Source organism: Simochromis diagramma, unplaced genomic scaffold (assembly GCF_900408965.1).
Source record: "Simochromis diagramma unplaced genomic scaffold, fSimDia1.1 OVJJ01000205.1, whole genome shotgun sequence".
Taxonomy (NCBI): Eukaryota; Metazoa; Chordata; class Actinopteri; order Cichliformes; family Cichlidae; genus Simochromis; species Simochromis diagramma.
Window position 1 is genome coordinate 16719845 of NW_024386782.1, and position 19180 is coordinate 16739024.

Below are 19180 nucleotides of genomic sequence, written 5' to 3' on the forward strand. Positions count from 1 at the left end.
GCTTTCAGTTTTGTTAGCAGGGAAAGCACCACGGTTTTATAACACTGAGAATGGCTTCATATTTTCATTCACAGTTCAGTGTCCCAGTGAGCATGATAAAGGGCCCAGGCATTTTAATTAGCCATAGTGATTATTGCTATTACTATAATTAGCTGCATGTGTACCTCTTCTTCTCTGGCAAATGATGTCTTCTCCTATATGTCTGTCTTCCCGTTATTGTTTACCTCACAGGGGGAAGAGCTAGAAGAGAGCGCTATAGATTGCTGTTTAATGAAACAACCAAGTGTGACCAGTCATGTCTGGTTTAGACAAATCATTACAAACCATCTAATCAGCTGCATCAAGTCAGAACATCTTCATACACTATTCTCAATGAGCTTTTAACTCTCATTGAACCCATCTACAGTCATGTCCTTAAGACATAAGAATGCAACAAAAACATGACAATGCTCATCAGAGATCAGGTGTTGCGGTCAAGAAGCCATTTTTAAGGGAGGGAAACAAAAGGATGAGGTATGCCAAATTTTACAAATATATAAGAACTGGATTCAAAGTCAGTGACAACAGTTTTATGGAATGATGAATTTAATTTTGAACATTTTCATTCAAATTGTCAGTTTGTATAGGAGACCAGGAGGGAGGTAAGGCAGTGGGTGTCTACAGCCTTCTGTAAAACAGTGGAGGCTGTGTCATGGTTTGGGGCTGCATTTCAGCCAGGGACATCAGGAGTTGTCAAAACTTGACTGCGGAAATTTTGAGCCACCCTACGTAGAACTAAGCCAGGAGAAGTATTGGAAGCTGAAAAGCATAAATAGCATCAGAAGTTTTTAGTAATTAAAACACCAGTGATATTAATCAGGTTGGTACAGAGCCTTTGTTTATCTAGTGCTTTATCCAAGCGCAGGCTTTCAGTTACTGCACAGCTAAATTTTCCTGTTCGTGTATTCAGCTATCAGCTGTAAGGCCCAGGTTCTTGCATTCTCTTGATTAAACTGCACTTGTTCTCACATGGCACACTGAATCCTCTCTTCAGACCACATAGTTAAATACAATAAGTCAGACTGAAGAATGCTGTAGAACCAGTATGACTAAAGGAGCCACTTATGTGGCGAGTACAAACATTTATGGACAGTTCATCAACTGCCAGAAAACAAAACATTTTAATGTCTCCAGTAATGAAGGTTTAACACACAGGTTTATCCAACCATCTTTATTGAATTTTACAGTATTATGTCAAACACTAGAGAACAAACAAATGTGTATTTACAACAGCAAACGTGTAAGAGACAGTTAAGAGCTTGTTGTGCTGGTGAATCTCTTCTTGAACGGAGACAAAGTGCAGCTTCACTTACTGAAACAGAGGATGATGGGATTTCAGACAAGTTCAAGGTTGTAAGTCGTAAACGGCACAGCAGACAGAAATGACACCTCACCTTTCGACTTCCATATCATTGGCGTGTTCACCTGCATCTCCATTAGTGAGAAGCTTTTCGCCTGGCTGACTGTTGTCCTGTTTCACCTTCTTCACATCCTCCTTCACCGGACTCTCCTCTGGTTTCCTCTGCAATACACGGCAGCAGTAAAATGGAGGCTCACCATTATAGCTACACCACATCAATGCAAGTTTAAAAAACAAACAAACAAAAAAAAAACCTCACCTTCTTTCTAACCAGGTGGGAGATGTCAGAGACTGCAGCTGTGGAGGTGGATGTGCTTTTAATCTGTTTGGAAGTTAAACATCACACTTATTTTACAATCCTGTTGGGCTTAAGTTTGTTTCACAAAGTGTGCCATGAAAACTTGTAACTGACCTCTGAAGTGGAAGAAGAGTCTCTGTTCTTTACGGTGGAACCATCACAGGCAGAGGAAGTGGAGCCTCCGTCCTGAAACAGATTGGTTTATTGGATTATACAACTTTACAAACTCTGATGCACAGGTATGATGGCGGCTATGCTGTGATCATCTCACGAAAGCCTGCTGTTCACTGGACCTTATAGAGGGAGGTGTGACTAATGATTGATCGAGTTCCCAAATATTTTTCCACCAAGTGGTTTACTTGTGAAGACGCGTAGCAACAGAACAAATAGAAAAACTGAACTTCACATGTCACTGAAGCACCAGCATGGAGCATGTATTTTATGAATCCCATTTAACAACTAAAACCAAAACAATTCAGGCATCACGCTTGGTGGATAGCACCACTTTAACCAGTGCATACTGATCGCCTATGCTCTGATGACCGTCCTCCAGCTAAATCAAACTCTATGCCAAACTCACCAGTGCATCCTTCACAGCCGCGCTCGCCGTCTTCAGGCTTTCAGTGGCGTCCTCCACCTTCTCCTGGATCTCTGGCAGCAGAGCTTTGAGCTCCTCCAGCTCCTTCCTCTCCTCTGGCAGAGCCTCTGGACCTTCGGCTTTGTCAAGCATCTCCTGCAGCTTGTCTGGAATTGTATTAATATATATATTAATTATTGCATTGATGATTCTCTGGAAGCTAATTTCACTCCAGGAGCCGATGCTTACCAAGCCTGTTCTTTATGATAGAGATGGAGCTCTTCAGAGACTCGATGGCCTCGCTGTACTGCGTGTTCAGGCTATAGGTCACACCGAGCTGGTAGTGAGTCTCTGCCAGCAGGCGGCTGTCTGAGTCCAGGTGCTTCACCTGCAGCTTCAGGCACTCCTGGAAATCCTCCAGTGCTTGTGGATAGTTCCCTGAAAAAGAGAAGCAGCAAATCAACACCTGACATGTAAAAAACAAAAAACAAACTCTGCATTCTCAGAGTTTCATCCACTGTTCAGGGTCAGCAGGCATGGACACTGCAATGAGCTGAGAACAGTACAGACTTCATCAGCTAAAGATTTGATCTTTAAGTGGTGATGCGACCGAAAAAAAACTGTTCTGTAACTACCGGGTGTGGATGTGAGCATCCACTTAGAAAACTAGCATTTCAAAAAGTTGAAGCTGAGACATTTTATGGTTCAACTAATTTAGGCTGCCCCCAAGTGGGCAAACAGCACAATGGCAGATTTAACTTTTTAGCTGTGTTACAACCTAGTTTTAGGTACACAAAACAGAACTAAAGAAATCTCAAGCTGCTCACAGACTTTTAGTCCTGACAGAAACTGAGCACCGCTGCAAACACTGAGCCAACACAGCTTCAAGCTCATTGCATCAAAGAGAAAACAATGATTATGTGCAAAGCTGCACATTTGTTCAGACCTGATTCAGCAGAAACTTCACCCAGTTTCAAATGAGCCTGGGCTGCCATTAGCAGATCCCCCTTCGTCTCTTTCCTTTTATAAGAACAAAGAGGAAAAAGGTTACAAGCTTGAAATGCAGGTGCAAAATGATAAGATAAAAACCATGGCTCTGAAGTGTTTCCTTTACCTCTTGTAGATGACTTTGGCCACTTCTAACATCTCCCAGGCCAGCTGCAGGTTACCCACCTCCTCATCGTCACTGTCCTAATAGAGGAACACAGACAGAAAACATGAAATTCAAAATTCGCACAGTCAGCCGAGTCCTTTTTTTAACATGCGAGCTGTTTGTTCAGTACCTTCTCCCCAGTGGCATCTCCTTCACCCTGCTCCTCTGCATCACCTTCCATTTCTACATCGTCGCCGCCTTCCTCCTCATCTTCCTCGCCATCTACAAGCAAATGTCATGAGTTTAGATACACTGCTGAAGCATGCTTCAGCAGCTAACACTGCCATTACCAAGCCAGGGTCAGGACAGGAGGAGCAAAGGTCACCTGCTTCTTCCTCTTTAGCAGCAGAGTCCATCTTCTCAGCTGGCTCCTCTTCTTTAGCAGCAGTCTTCTCCTTCTTCGAGGCAGAGTCCTCCTCTTTCTCCTTAGCGGCAGAGTCCCCCTCCTTCTCCTTAGCAGCAGGTTCAGCGTCGTCCTTTGCATCCACTTCCTCCCCACTCTTTTTCTTCTTATCTTTACTTTCAGATTTGCTTTCATCATTCTTATTGTCCTTTTCAGCCTCCCCCTCTACTTTTTCTGTGTTTTCCTTTTTGTCACCAGCCTCGGCTCCTTCCGTCTTCTCCTGTGGATCCTCACTCTGCTTCCCTTCAACCTTCTCCCCGTCTTCAGTTTTCTTCTCCGCCATGGCGTCGTACACCTGCACCCTCAGCTCGTCTCTGGTCTTTTCTGTTGACAGCAGATACAGTTGGGAATGATGTGTGCACATTTAGATTAACCGTAACAAGCCAAATATCACATTATTCCCTTACCGTCTACATTGTCTGTGCTCTCAACATTGGAGTCTTTGGGTTTCTCTTCTTCCTCCTCCGGCACTCCCTCTAGAGCATTACCCAAGACTGAGTTCTCCATCCTACAACAAGTCTGGCAGTCAGAGCGGCCCCTCCATCCTCACCTTAAAGAGCTGGACTTTCTCATGTTTAAACCTGATTAACCTACCGTGCCAAATCCAGGAGAGCTTTGCCATACCAGAAGAAAGCCTCGCCACATTCGTCCGCTGTGTCTCCAAACTCTTTAGCCCTATAACAACAATTTACCATTTATTTTAGAGTGAAAAGCAGGCATCCATTACTGCTCACGTGCTGCTTCAGAACAAATTAGAAAGATTCGTGGAGTTAAAAAGCTAGGCGTATAAAAAGGATTAGCAAGTGAATTATTCAAACTAGGTTTAAGCTTAAACAATAAAACAGAACCTAATGGAAATTAAATATATAAATTAAGAAAAACACTAAGCTAAACTAATGTCACTGCTTTCTGCTCACATGCAAAGAACAGCTGCAGGCAGTTTGATTTGCATAAACACGTTCAAGTTCATTTTCAAACACCAGAGGGGAGAAAAAAAAACAAAAACGGCCGTTTTGCATTTGCACCAATCTGCACACCTGCTCAGAATCAGCCTGCACGAGGCATTGTCACCTATAAACTCTTCAATCATGTAAACAGTGAAACACACGGTTTAGTTTTAGGAAGCCCAAGTGAGCGTTTTAAAAGTAACCACGAGGGCCACTTTATGGGCCCTTTGTGGGACCGTTTCACGTTCAACCTCACTGAAACTCCAGCGTGACTTGAGGGTAACTCACAGCATGCCGCTGGCCTCCTGCAGGGTGCTCACAGCCTCCACTACCTTCCCCATCACCAAGTGCTTCTTGCCGGTACCAATCAGCTTGTTGGCCTCCTCCATGTTTACAACACCTGACGGAGAGAAACAATCGGTCAGCTCAGCTCCCTGCCTGGACTCTGAGCTCAGGTCAAACTGTACCTAGGCCTTTGGTACCAGTTTGTATCGTTTAAGTTCAAATAGCAGAGAGGCCACCACACACCTTTGACGGGGAAGAGCAGTTAAAATAATAATAATAAAAAAGACCTCCGGCGGCGCGCGCGTCCCAGCTCGTGTCTCGTGCCGCTCAGACTGACTGTGTTCCGTTGTTTCAAATTGGCGCGAAATACCCCTGCTCCTTCCGGTCGCTTTCCTTATTTGTAGACCCGCGCGGGAGAATTCTTAAAGGTACAAAGTACTAACAAGAGGACTGCAAGTACCGCTGCTACAGTTACACGCATTACTACCTCAAGTACTTCTGCTGCTATTGTTATACTGCTCCTTGTATTACCACTCCTATTCATTATACTGCTAATCCTTCCAGTGCAATACTAAAAACAACAATTGAAACTGTTATAATGAGTACTGTTGATGGCAGCCCTGTTATTATTGTACACACTGGCTTCCCAACAACCATTAATCTTTAAGAGACCTTCAGGAAGTGTTCCCTAAAGCTTGTCTGGGGATCTTAAGGTCGTTTTGCAACACTTTTAAGAACCTTTGGGCATTTTGTTTTTTATTTCTAGTAATGTCACCACTAAAACAACAACAAGAACAACAACACAATTATAAAATATTAAATAAATAGGATATTTTGAAGAAAATGTCTTCAAATATGTAAATTACCCACACAAATGTGACATAAATGTTACATGGTTAGATCAGGTCAGAGTTATTTCTGTGACCTGCTGTTTAGTGTGAATAATGTTTTTTTGTCTTAGTTAATAGACAGCGGCATCACAGTAAAAAAACAAAAACAAACTATGATTGAAATAAAACGTACCATTATTGAGTCATTTATTGGATCATTTTGCAAAGGTATAGTATTTTACTATGTAAGTAAAAGTAAAGAAATGTAGGTGATCATTTCTTTGTTGTAACAATGCTTTTTAGCAATAAATCCTGTAATGTTGGAAATATTGTTTATTTTCCCCATCAGTGGTGCCACATTTGTAAGGAAAATGCATTTGTTGGTTGAGTGTGTGGGTATTTTATCTGCCAAAAATCTTGTTCTTCTATTGGCTCTTGTTTTGAGCTTCAGATAACCCAGATGCTAACACTTCGGTGCCTGATGAGTCCAGTTTCTGCTTACAGCTGTTGGATGGTAGGGTCAAAGTGTTGAGATGTTGTGGAGAACACTATGCTGATGGATGCACCAGTAGGGTAACAGCTTTCGGTGGAGGCTGTGTGATGGTGTGGGGCAACATCTCCCTTACTGGAAAAACCAGACTGTCAACATTGCAGATGATATCAATGCAGAGAGATGTCAAGATGAGATTTTGCAACCAATAGCAATCCCATATCTCCACAGTCTAGGACTGAATTATGTCCTCCAAGATGACACACGCCAACCCCACCGAATGCTTGTGGGATCAGCTTTGACATGCTTTTCGTATCAGAGTGACCAACATACTCTCTTGAAGAATGGGACGCCATCCCACAGCACTGTGGGACCTAGCTGGTGACTAGCAGCAGGTGATAGGCTTTTGTAGCTGTGTATGAGTCTTTCACATACCACAGAGGATGCTCCTTGTTAAATAAGTAAGTGATTAAATTGTCCAATATGTGTTGTTTCTTCTGGTTTCAATCATCCAATTCAATACCAGACAAAAGCAGACAGCAAAACTCACATACTCAACTCTGCTGCTCAACCCATAAATGCAACAAAAAATGCAAGTTTTTACTCATTTCTAATGTTTCTCAGAGTTGTTCAGTATAAGGGTAACTGTTTAAGGATAGCCTATCTAGTAGAATTTGATGGTGCTATTGCTGTGTTTTAGTTTCACTCAGCATGTATGTAAAACAGCAGTACACACTGCTGCCATGTCCTGCTGTGAGAAGCACTAATACTCCAGCTCCCCTATGATCGCCTCCTGCTGACTCCAGTGTGCCGCTGCCTCATCAAAACAAGTCTGGACCTGACAACAAATCAGCATCATACAGATATATTTCAAATCATCCTTCCCTAAATACCTGACAACGTTGGTGAAGGGGGAATTTGGATTTCCATTACATTATATTTTTAAACAAAAACAAAAGAAAATATTGGATGAAATATGATTATTCAGTTTTAAAAAATAGTAAAAAGTACTTTAATTACATACAAAAAGGTTTATAGTGGTCATTTATGAGCTTTAGCGATGCTACTAGGTTGAGTTTTGTTCACACAGAGCAATACTTTGTTTCCACCTGTATCCTGTCTTTGTAGGTGGCTAAGCTAAGTGAGTACTGAATCCACCTACATATCGCACAAGCTAATAATCTTTTCATCTAACTCGCTAAGGAAGATCAAATGATTTTCAATGCATTTCTTTAATGCCATGCCCTGATACTGAGTCATTGGAAGTAGCAGAACTAGAAAAGCTTTTCTTTCCTCAAAGTCTGCCAATAAAGCCAGATAACCCTAAATGAGCTTTACTAAACTGTACTAATTTAATAATTGTGGATTAAAAGCACCAATCATTTGAAGCCATTTTTCAGTCCATCGTCACATCTGTGACTGCTACAGCTGTTTTGTTATTCAGCACGGCTGAATGAAGCTGGGATGAGAGCTGTGTGAGAGCCCTTCAAACATCCAGCTGCTTTGGAATCACTAGGGGAGCAGATGTACTAATTATGGGCATATTGTGAGACAGGAGATGAACACAGCGCAGTGTTTGATCATTAGCCCACCGCAGTGCTTCTAACAGGAGGTTATTGTAGGCCCTCCCCTCTTATTTAGCCCTTGATGGAGCTCCATGGTAACAGTGTGCAAAGACACTGCTCGGTGACAGCGAGAGGCTGAACTGACAGCAGCCTCTGTAGGTCGACTGAGGTGAACTAACGTAACCTGAAAAATAGAAAGAAGAAGAAAAAACACACACTGTGGTTGGTTTCCTGAGTTTAAAATGAATTTAATGATATATGTACTCAGAAGGTTTTAGCCAAAATGTTTAGGGCACTGGCATTAGACTCACTTAGTGTGAGAGAAAACATTATTTCATTTAGGTTTCCCAAACAGGAGACAATACACTTTTTTCAGTACACTATTGGGGCATGAATAAATAGGTAAACAGGTGTTAACAGTAGCACAGATTGGGCTTCTTTCCCAACCGGTCGTGGGAGATGGCGGCCCCTCTCCGAGCCTGCTTCTGCTGGAGGCTTCTTCCTGTTGAAAGGGAGTTTTTCCTCACCACTGCCACCAAGACCGTGCTCAAAGGGGGATTGTGTAATTGCTCGAGTTTTGTCTGTATTACTGTAAAGTATTTACCTTATAATATAAAGTGCCTTGAAGCAACTATTTATGTGATTTAGTGCAATAAATAAAATATATAAATATAAAACTAGATTGAATTATTCGGGTGTAGAGTTTGAATTAATGTCATAATTAAAACCTGTCTTTGCATTTTCATATAAAAGAATGACTGCTCTGAAAAAGGTCTACTATAGCTGAAAACCCCCCAACTCAAAATTAACCACTGTCTGGATTCCTGAAACCGGTTTCTCTTCCCTTTTGTTGTTTTTTTTCTCTTCCTGAATTATAGCAACTGTTACACATAAGGTTTGCTGTCACACGTCAATAATACTTTGGTGTAATTAGATTACACCTTGGTACACCAGGTAACTCTCCTAGGTGTTAGTAACAGTCCCATAGAGTCTGAAACTTTAAGTTAAAAGGCACGCAGAAAACTCGTCCTCTGCAAAGGCTCTGACAAATGCAGTTTGAAAGAAAGTGGTTTGGCTTAACAATCATTTTAATATGCTGCCCACGCTGCACCTCTTCACCATGTTCAAATAAAAATTGGCCTCTAGCTTCTATTTAATCTCCCTGAGAGACAAACAGGTGACCCACAATAGTTCATTTATAGTTTATTACTTATTATTTATCCATATCATATAGCACCGGGCATTTCTTTTCTTTTCTTTTTACCTAAATGGACTTGCTTAGAAATGTAAGTAAAATGTAGCAACTTCCTCTTCACAAGATTACAGAAAATACAGACAGCGGAGTCATTCAGTAAATCTAGTGGGAGTGATGAGGAAATTAGAAAGAAAAATACCTTCTGGCAGCTCACTGGATAGAAGCAATAAGATGTTGCAATAATAATTTAAAGGCAAGTCCAGACTTCAAGGAAGTGCTTCTAAAACACATCATGTGTAGTTGAAACCTAAATTGTGAACAGATTTATTGTACTTGGTATAAAACAGGTATATTTACTATTGTTTTCTAGGGGAAGTGTTATTTCTACTTAAAAGAAAAAGAGGAACTTAGCCCTCATTGAAATGAGTCCACAGACAATTAGAAAAAAAATATGCTCCATTGGTTGAGTATCACTAGTTTCTTGAGCTAGTAAGTTACTTTGCATATTACTGGTAATGACAAAAAAGGCAGCAGAAGTGAGGTGAAGCTGAAAGAGTAATATGATACTATTATTTACTGCTTGTGCATAACAATGGATTGACAGCACATCGTGAAAGAGGTTGAGTCTTATGATGGAACCTCATATGACCCCTGGATTAAGGAAGTGCCAGCCATTAGACACCTGTTCATTTATATATTTTTAGTTTTACATCAATAATTCAGTGTATTACAGTGAATGGGGATAGTTCAAACACAGAGGGTTAGCTCCTCTGAGATTATTAAACAACTTTAACGCCAAACGCAAAATCTTGAGGTTATTTCCTGGAGGCCAGCCTTTATCTTTTACTCCTCTGGGTTTCACAAGAGCGTGGATTCCCAGAAAAGTCATGAGGAAAGGAAAAATGCAAAGTCATGCTACATAAGCGCAAGCTTCACATTCTGTGGGACTGACTGAAGTGGCTTCAGTTCACGTTCTGAGCGCAGTTATCGCGAGATATGAGTCGTTTTATAAATCTCCCCCCCGAGCCCGAGTCTCTTACCTCCTGCACTCCGTGGGCCGTGACTGTGTGGTGTGAAGAAAAAAAGTGAGGTATGTGACACTAACGAACATGTAATTGTGTTCTTTAGAGTCTTAACCTTAAAATGACATTTTTTCTTATTGGTTGTGAAGTTTGCAGTTGTGTAGCCGAAGCTGAAGCGATATTTCAACAAGTGGGTTTTTCCCACATGTGAAAAAAAATCGCTTTCAGAAACTCGGAGAAAAGGATGGCTCGTTGATAATTTGTTTCCGTTTCAGTGAACGAAAGAAAGAGCCCGTGTGTGGCTTATTTTAGAGTCAAGGAAATATTTGAGAGTTTTGCTACAGCTGCAAACCAAACTCACACAGCTAACCCAGGTGGGTTAATCCCCGAAGATGGAAGTTATATGGCAAAAGAAGGGTTAGAAAACAGGTGTGACTATTTATATAAGGAAACACATTAGAGTCGAAGTGGAAGTGCTTTGCGGTTTTATGTTTTTGCCACCTAATGTACTGTGCGCCCAATAATAGGTGTTTGAGCTGAGGTGGTGAGCTGCCATGCGCCTTTAATTATACACTTCCCTATAATACAAGCTTATACAGTTAAACGGTTTGCAATGTTGACATTTTGTATGTTATTGTTCTATCCCACTGTGTTCACAGTGATTTATATAAATCTATCTATCTATCTATCTATCTATCTATCTATCTATCTATCTATCTATCTATCTATCTGTGTGTGTGTGTGTGTGTGTGTGTGTGTGTGTGTATAGATTCGAGCTTTAATAAAGAGGGGGGTTAAATAAAATAAATAAATAAAAAGTGCAAGTGCACTTTTTTTTTGCTCTCCATAAACATGAAGCAATTATTTTGAGTAAAAAGCAATTAAAATATATAAAATCAAAGGTTTATTCATACTAATAATTAATCATTAGGGAAATGTGCCTGGTATAAACTGAATGAATGCATACTAATCAAGTGCATTTTATTTAACCAAATTTCCCCAAATGTAATGTTTTACATTGTACTTAAGTAACACATTACATGGAAGATTTACGTGCAATCAAATTACTTAGTTTGCATTTTGTGTTTACATATTTTTTTTGGAATGTATTAATATATTAGCTAATATTGTGTCTATATACACAGTAGATATACTTAAAAGGAGGACTTAAAAGGGAGCAGCCAAAAGAAGAGGAAGAAGAAAAGGAAGAAGACAGCTGCTGACTGTAGAAATGCCACAGACAGTGGAAACCACAGCTAGATTTGCTCTGTGGAAAAAGAAACGTGCTAACATAACTTATCTCCAGCATCTGTTAGGTTTCTAAGCTTTCCTACTGGCCCATACTGAACAACCTATGCATACTGGTTATATATTGGTTATTAACACTGGCCTGGTCAGTCTATTTATAATCACATTGGATAAAGAAAAACAACAAATCCTCCTGTCGGAGAAGCTGAAACTAAAGCGTTTTTAGTGTTGTAGATTTAGGACTACTTCATCTAATGCCAGTTAGGGTTAGGAAAAAAAAGGTGGTTTGTTTTCACTTCATTGACTGATTTCTGTGTTATAAGCTCCACACATCATATCACTCAGGTTTACTTATTTGGATTATTGAGCATGCATCAAGAAATGCATTCATTGTTTAAAGGACCTTGTCAGTGATAAGTGTATTTAAACTGAGCTGGTTGGTTGACTAAAAGATTCATTTGTAACTACTTTGATTGTGGCAAGATTTATACTTGGGATGTGCGCCACATGTCGCCTAGCCAACTAATTGTCGTTGTTGTGACTAGTAGCTACCAGACTTACTAGTCTTATAATTTAACTGTTAAAATTTTAATCGATATCCAATGGCAGTAAATTATTGTCCTAATTATTATGCTGCCTTCTACCACTAGATGGTGCATTGTTGTTGAGAAACACCTGAAGTCTTTTAATCTAGGCCTCATCTTTTTGTTAACACTATTAGAATGAGATTGTCGATACAAGCAGCGAAAATTAGTTTTCTCCAAAAGGCAGATGGACTCTGCCTTAGCGATAGGGTGAGGAGTTAAGTCATTTGGGAAGGTTTCAGAGTAGAACTGCTACCCCTCCTTGTAAAGGAGAAGGCTAAGGCTGCCACCTTGCTATCTAATAAAGCTGCATTTTGAGTTTATGTTTGTCTGAGGATTCCAGCACCTCTTGACAGTATGACGTGACCACAGAATGGACCCAGCAAATTTAGTAAAGACTCGGCAACAGGCATCCTATCTGGGTGAGTTGACGAGGGAGGAAGCTTGGTGTACCCTGGCTCTAGGGGGGCCTCGTAGCATCCAAGCTGCAAGAGTTACTGCCTTTCCTTTGCTCAGTTCCCCAACGATAACAGTTGGTGGGTTTAGGCTGTCATCACTGCCACTAACTCTCCAGCCTCTTTGTCTATCTGCCCTGTCCCTGGACCAATTCCCAGAGTGGGGGCAATTAGGGTCCAGCCTGTCCCTTCACCAGTTCCTGTCCCCAGGGAGAGAGTGGTCAGGCTTCAGCATCAGCCTCAGTCACCAGTTCCCCACCCACCCCACCCTGAGCAATCTGGTGCTGCTCCAGAAGTCTCAGCACCATCTGGTCCTGGTTCTGAACCCGAGCCAGAGGTCACCACATGGTCTAGTCCTGAACCCTGTCCAGAGCCCAAAGGTCCGGGGCAGCGGATGCCAGCACCTGAGCTTGAGCCGGTGGGTCCTGTTTGGTCCATGCCCGCAGTGTGCGCTCCGTTGTGAGGTCCTGCTCCTTCCAAGCTCGCCACCAACCAAGTGGCCAAGCCTCCCATGTTGCCTCCATCGTCTCCCATTGAAGCGCGACCTTCAGAACTGCTCATTCTTTGTTTTTGATTTGGACTAAACTTAGAACTGAGTTGACTAATATTGACTTAAAGAAACCTAGGTTAAATGTAAAGGAACTAATGTGGGTTAAATGACACAAATACGGATTTAAAACCAAACCTGAACTGGAAAAAGGGAGAGAATTTTACTTTTGTTTTTTGTCTGCTTGTTTTATTTAATTCCTACAGTGCCACTGTATGAGATTCCACTATAGCTTCTGTTTCTTGAAGCTGGTAGGACATTTCTCTTAATTGTGTGCTGTTGTTCTTCTTTTCTCTCATCAGGTTTATAATCTGCTGCCGTGCTTGACCAAACATTATTCCCCAACCTTCATTTATAATCTGAATGTTCTGCTGGTATTGCGTATTTTTAATTTGTTGGTCTTGTTTGTTCATGAGAAATTGTGCATTTCTTCAAAGTGTTCACTTTGGGCTTCCAAAAATCTCTCCTGTAGTTGAAATTTCTCTTCTTGGATTCATTTAATCCTGTTTTCTAGATTTTGATTTTCCTTCCTACTTTCACAAACGCCCTTTGGACGGATAAAACACCATCTGGGTAATTTAGCCGGAGAGGAGAACCGGTGTAAACTTTGTTTTTTGTGACGGTACATACATACAACATAAAAAATAACATATATATCTATATACATATATATATATATATATATATATATATATATATATATATATATATACATTCTAGTGAAGAGGTGTTAGTCACATAAAAACAGTGTTGGTGGGTGTTTCACATAACAGAAACTTTTCCTTGTTCTGCAAATAAGGAAGACCTTATGCACACAGAAACAGCACAGTGTAACACCGACTGCTTTCTTCTTCTGTAATCCAATCAGATTCAAGATGTCTGCAGGCAATGCACAAATTGGAAAGCCGGCCCCTGATTTCACTGCCAAAGCGGTGATGCCGGATGGACAGTTCCACGATCTGAAGCTGTCAGACTACAGAGGTAAAGGACAACCTGCGTCTCACCTTCTGTTTGACATGCTTTGATGGTCCTCCTCTCTGCGATTCATTGTTTTGTGATCCTGCAGCATATTCAGCAGAGATTCATTTACACTACAAAAGATGAGAATTAATTAAAGTGATGCATTCACTAGTCTCATTGGTGTTTTTTTTAATGCTTTGGTACAGGAAAGTACGTCGTGTTTTTCTTCTACCCGCTGGATTTCACCTTTGTTTGTCCGACTGAGATAATCGCTTTCAGTGATGCTGCCAATGAATTCAGGAAGATTGGATGTGAGGTCATCGCCGCCTCAGTGGACTCACACTTCTCCCATTTCGCTTGGTATTTAAAAAGCTTTGTATTTTACACATCCACAGTGACCATATTCATTTTTATTAAGTCCTCATACTATCTTTTGGTGACTGTGCAGGGTCAACACACCACGTAAGCAGGGTGGTCTGGGTGCCATGAACATCCCCCTGGTGTCTGACACACGGCGCACCATCTCCAAAGATTACGGGGTCCTGAAAGAGGATGAGGGCATCGCCTACAGGTGCGTCTAATAATGTGGAGTCCTCAAAGGGCTGGTCTTAATATTTTTAAAGGAGACCTAGGAGCTGATAATTCTCTCTATTACAGGGGTCTATTCATCATTGACGACAAGGGCACCCTGAGACAGATCACCATAAACGACCTCCCAGTTGGACGCTCTGTTGAGGAGACCTTGCGTTTGGTTCAAGCCTTTCAGTTCACAGATAAGCACGGAGAAGGTATGGTGCTCTGCTGTGCCCATGTAATGTCTGCATTCTGGGTCTTGATTTTAAATTCTGTTTTCTCACCCTGCTTTCTACAGCTCACATTTACTTGCAGTGAAAATCAGCTTTTTACCAAATTATAACTTTTGAATGTAAACTAGCTAATGGTTTTTCAGAAATAATGTGTGGCAGAGAGTGCAAAGACCACAGAGGCTTATTTAAATTCAAAGGTTTGCACTCTTATCTGCGCAATGTATCATGATCTCACAAACGGTCATTTTAGTTGCCTGTTTTTGCATGCAGAACAGAGTTGGTTTATTTTTAAGGTGCAACATGTGTGTCACTTTTGCACACCTGCATTTCATCTACCAGCCAGGACTCATTATAGTCTTATCTTTTCAGTCTGCCCCGCCGGCTGGAAACCAGGAAATGACACCATCAAACCTGACGTCCAGAAGAGCAAAGATTTCTTCTCCAAGCAGTAATAAGCCCAAGGCCTGAGTCTGCTATCTGCTGTAGGAGATTTCATTTTGTGATTACATTTCGAACAATATTTACTGAAGCCGTTGTGCCTGTGGACGAGTGAGCCAGCTGTTGTAGTTGATGTGCTGTTTGTGTTTTGTTGTTTGTAGCGTGAACAGTGCACTTAGACCAAAGTATGTAATTGTGTTAAAACACTGCAATTATGTATGCTGTATGCTTCACTGTCTGACAGAACCAAATGTGTGTTTGTTCTCTCATGTCATTCCCCATTTTTGTTACATACAAAGGACCAAACTGTCTGAAGCATTTCACTGAAATTAAGTAGAAATTCACCTGCCTATTATGTATTTATGTATCACGCTTACACGACTTTTTATGGTATTGTTAAGCACATTAAGAATATTTTGGAATGATGTACATTTACTCAGATACGTTATAAATTACACAATAGCACAAGAGAGTCTATGATTCCTTTATATTTATTGCATCTTTTTCCTCAGTCAACAGTTATAACACACGGTTAAACAACAAAAACAGGCCAATGCTGAATTATGTCCATGTATGAAGATCTTTAATAAAGCAAACAACAGTTTGCATTTTTTCTTGATTGTCAGTTTTCTTACACCCACGTCACACATTATGAATATATAGTAGCTGTTTGATTACAACACAGTTTATCCACATAAACTTTAACACCAACTGTCCAAACAACTGAAAATGCCAGTGTAAGTTAACAATGAATCTATTTTTTTCTTTCAACAGACCTCACAGCAGACACTTTGAATTTGTCAAGGGATGAAAAAGTAGTGAAATCAATGCTATGTTTAGGCTAAGTGTTTTGGATTCACTGAACTTCTCTATTACATATTCTTTTTTTGCTAGTCTAAAAGACACAAGGATATAATTATTATTTATAATTGTTACACCATACTTATCCAGTTAATGTAAAGCTGGCAAAAGCAAAGTGCCTGTAATGGCCATGCCTACTGGTCTACATCAGGGATGTCAAACTCATACATCGTGGGCTACATACAGCCCATTTATATACGGTGAACCCACTATGACTACATTTTTAACCCCACTTTATATAAGAAAAATAATTGCATTTTCAACAGTATGTCTCAGTTTTACCCAGAAAAGTCGTTTATAATTCACAGAAAATGTCTTTTTTTTCTCGCAAGGAGCCATTGTGAAATTACATCATACAAACGGGATATTTTCTGTTGGTTTTTTTAAATTGTTTGTGTATCACTTATTACTTTAGCATAGTATGAATGACCACAGGAGAGGTCTTCATCAGTAATAACAGCTGTAAAACCTTTAACAATACAGTTAAAAGTACATCTATGTCCTCCTTCACATTTACCAGAACATTCCAGTGGGTTGGACTGGAACCTTTACAGGCCAGTTCTGCCGCCCCTGGTCTGGTCTTAATGTATTTGACTCGAAGAAATAGACCTATGTAAACCTATTATGTGTGAAGAATTTGAAAAATTAAAATCTTTTTTATGCTTTAACAATTTTTTTATTCCTATATTTTAAAGTAAGGTCAGTTTCCCTGACCTTGTTGCTTTCCTACGAAGTTAAGAAAAACTGGACCAATACAGTCAGTAACTGGACCAATACCAATACTGTCAGTGCGCCCCAGGGTGGCTGTGGCTACAGTGTAGCTAGCCATCACCAGTGTGTGAATGTGTGTGTGAATGGGTGGATGACTGGATATGTAGAGCGCTTTGGGGTCCTTAGGGACTAGTAATGTACAAAAATATCAACATCCATTCAACTCTATTGTCAATAATCCACCAGTCTCAATCAGTATGGCACTTTTAAATGTATGCTCTCTGTCGAACAAGTCTTTTATTATTAATGATTTAATTTTAGATAATAAACTTGACTGTTTATTTTTAACTGAAACATGGCTGGGCTCGGATGCACCAGTTGTTCTCACTGAGGCCTCCCCACCAAATTTTAATTTCTCTTTTTCTATTAGAAGTGGTAAGAGAGGTGGTGGGACTGCATCTTTAACCAACAACACACTCACCTCCAAACACATTTTATTTGATCATTTTACCACTTTTGAATTCCATGCTATTGTTTTCAGCAGCCCTCCAGTTTTATCTGTCACAATTTATAGACCACCTAAAGACAGCGCTGCTTTTATCAAGGAATTCTCAGAATTTTTAACAAACATACATTCAAAATATAATATGATAATTTTAACCGGTGATTTTAACCTGCACATAGATAATCCTTCTGACCCTGCAACAAAAGAATTCTTAAACATTCTTCACTGTTTGGATTTTACCCAGCACGTCACGCAGCCGACTCACAACAGAGGACACACTCTGGACCTGGTCATCACCCATGGGCTGTCCACCAGCGTGTCCTCTGTTGTCGACTTGGCTGTCTCTGACCACTACTGTGTGTTTTTTAACATCACCGGTTTTATTCAGCGGGAGACCTCGGTGCGAACTGTGAGGAGGCGCTATCTAACCTCTGAAGTGGCTGCAAATTTTACCAGGGTTTTAGACGAATGCCCCCCTGTGATTTTACCTGCACCCTGCGATTTGATTTTTAGTTATTTTAAACAGCAAACTGAAGAAAAGCCTTGACTCCGTTGCTCCACTCACCACCAAAAAGATTAACGTAAAACATGCATCACCCTGGAGAAACGAAGAAGTCAAAAAACTCAAAAGAAATTGCAGGGCAGCAGAAAGGAGGTGGAGGAAAAATAAAAATACTATCAACCATCAAATATTTTCCGAGCAACTTAAAATGTACAATAATACATTAAGGAAGTCAAGAAATTCATACTTCGCCAAAATAATCAGTAATAACAAAAATAATCCCAAGGTCCTCTTTTCCACCATAGATCATTTATTTAACCCTGATTTTAAAAGCTCCAAAAGAACCCCCACAGACTCGCTCTGTGAGCAGTTTGCAGACCACTTCAGGGGAAAGATCAGCGCCATCAGGTCTGATATTTTATCTAATCGCGATATGATTGTAAACACATCTGAGGGCTCGATTGTACCTGAGGAGACACTGGACAGCTTTGTCCTGGTTAATGCTGAGAACTTTCAGAAGGTTTTCTCCACAGTGAGACCCACCACATGTCTTTTAGATCCAATTCCTTCTTCACTCTTTAAAACACTTTATGGATTTTTTGAGGCTGAGCTTTTATACATGATGAATTGCTCTCTTCAGTTGGGTGTCTTCCCTGCTGCCTTTAAAACGGCGGTGGTGAGGCCCCTTCTGAAGAAGAGCAATTTGGATTGTAATGATTTTAATAACTACAGACCTGTATCCAACTTACCATTTTTAAGTAAAGTCTTAGAAAAACTTGTTTTTACTCAGATTACTGATTTTCTCAATGATAGACAGATCCTGGAGATATTCCAGTCTGGATTTAGGGTGAACCACAGCACAGAGACGGCTCTCCTAAAGGTTTTAAATGATCTTAGATGTAACTGGGACGCCCAAAAGCTCTCAGTCCTGGTGCTACTGGATCTAAGCGCAGCCTTTGATACAGTGGACCACGCTATTCTTTTAAACAGACTAAAACACATGGTGGGCCTCTCTGGTGCTGTACACAACTGGTTCACTTCCTATCTCTCTGACAGATCTTTTATGGTGAGTATGGATACATGCTCCTCTAAGATCCATAAAATGACATGTGGTGTGCCTCAAGGGTCGGTTCTAGGCCCTGTACTTTTTAATTTGTATATGTTGCCTCTCGGCAGTGTCATCAGGAGGCATGGAGTGAACTTCCACAGTTACGCTGATGACACGCAGCTGTACATCTCCGTGTCTCCTGATGACACCAGACCAATGGATGCCCTTTTTAACTGTATCTTGGATATAAGATCTTGGATGGCAGAAAACTTTTTACAGCTTAACCAGGACAAAACTGAAGTTTTAATTGTCGGTCCTGAGGCTCAGAGAGAGAAACTCTTGTCTAAATTA

General features: G+C 40.6%; 2 protein-coding genes across 3 annotated transcripts; one reads left to right on the forward strand and one right to left on the reverse strand.

Annotated features, from left to right (window-relative positions):
* Positions 1 to 1195: 1195 nt before the first annotated feature.
* On the reverse strand, positions 1196 to 5442 carry LOC120727815 (histone-binding protein N1/N2-like). Of its 2 annotated transcripts, none has more exons than XM_040022349.1 (14): positions 5306 to 5442; positions 5066 to 5177; positions 4425 to 4505; positions 4238 to 4338; positions 3753 to 4154; positions 3558 to 3637; positions 3389 to 3465; positions 3221 to 3294; positions 2524 to 2712; positions 2278 to 2441; positions 1812 to 1883; positions 1659 to 1721; positions 1434 to 1561; positions 1196 to 1351 (listed from the first exon to the last, which is right to left on the reverse strand). In XM_040022349.1, exons 2-14 carry the CDS (start codon positions 5164 to 5166, stop codon positions 1345 to 1347), a joined length of 1539 nt encoding a protein of 512 aa, XP_039878283.1. In that variant the 5' UTR covers positions 5167 to 5177; positions 5306 to 5442; the 3' UTR covers positions 1196 to 1344. The 2 variants fall into 2 exon arrangements, with proteins under 2 accessions (XP_039878283.1, XP_039878282.1); XM_040022348.1 differs by having other exon boundaries at positions 3558 to 3649.
* Positions 5443 to 10107: 4665 nt separating this feature from the next.
* On the forward strand, positions 10108 to 15815 carry prdx1 (peroxiredoxin 1). The gene is made up of 6 exons (XM_040022359.1): positions 10108 to 10232; positions 13867 to 13979; positions 14165 to 14318; positions 14407 to 14529; positions 14616 to 14746; positions 15134 to 15815. Exons 2-6 carry the CDS (start codon positions 13874 to 13876, stop codon positions 15214 to 15216), a joined length of 597 nt encoding a protein of 198 aa, XP_039878293.1. The 5' UTR covers positions 10108 to 10232; positions 13867 to 13873; the 3' UTR covers positions 15217 to 15815.
* Positions 15816 to 19180: the final 3365 nt, after the last annotated feature.

What these genes read in the sequence shown, in the direction of transcription:
- prdx1 (XM_040022359.1), top strand. Translation starts at nt 13,874, where the DNA reads ATGTCTGCAGGCAATGCACAAATTGGAAAGCCGGCCCCTGATTTCACT. An exon ending in GATGAGGGCATCGCCTACAG is followed by an intron (nt 14,530 to 14,615) that starts GTGCGTCTAATA and finishes TCTCTATTACAG; the next exon opens with GGGTCTATTCATCATTGACG. An exon ending in CACAGATAAGCACGGAGAAG is followed by an intron (nt 14,747 to 15,133) that starts GTATGGTGCTCT and finishes TTATCTTTTCAG; the next exon opens with TCTGCCCCGCCGGCTGGAAA.
- LOC120727815 (XM_040022348.1), bottom strand. Translation starts at nt 5,166, where the DNA reads ATGGAGGAGGCCAACAAGCTGATTGGTACCGGCAAGAAGCACTTGGTG. An exon ending in CAGGAGGCCAGCGGCATGCT is followed by an intron (nt 4,506 to 5,065) that starts GTGAGTTACCCT and finishes TTGTTGTTATAG; the next exon opens with GGCTAAAGAGTTTGGAGACA. An exon ending in GCTCTCCTGGATTTGGCACG is followed by an intron (nt 4,339 to 4,424) that starts GTAGGTTAATCA and finishes GACTTGTTGTAG; the next exon opens with GATGGAGAACTCAGTCTTGG.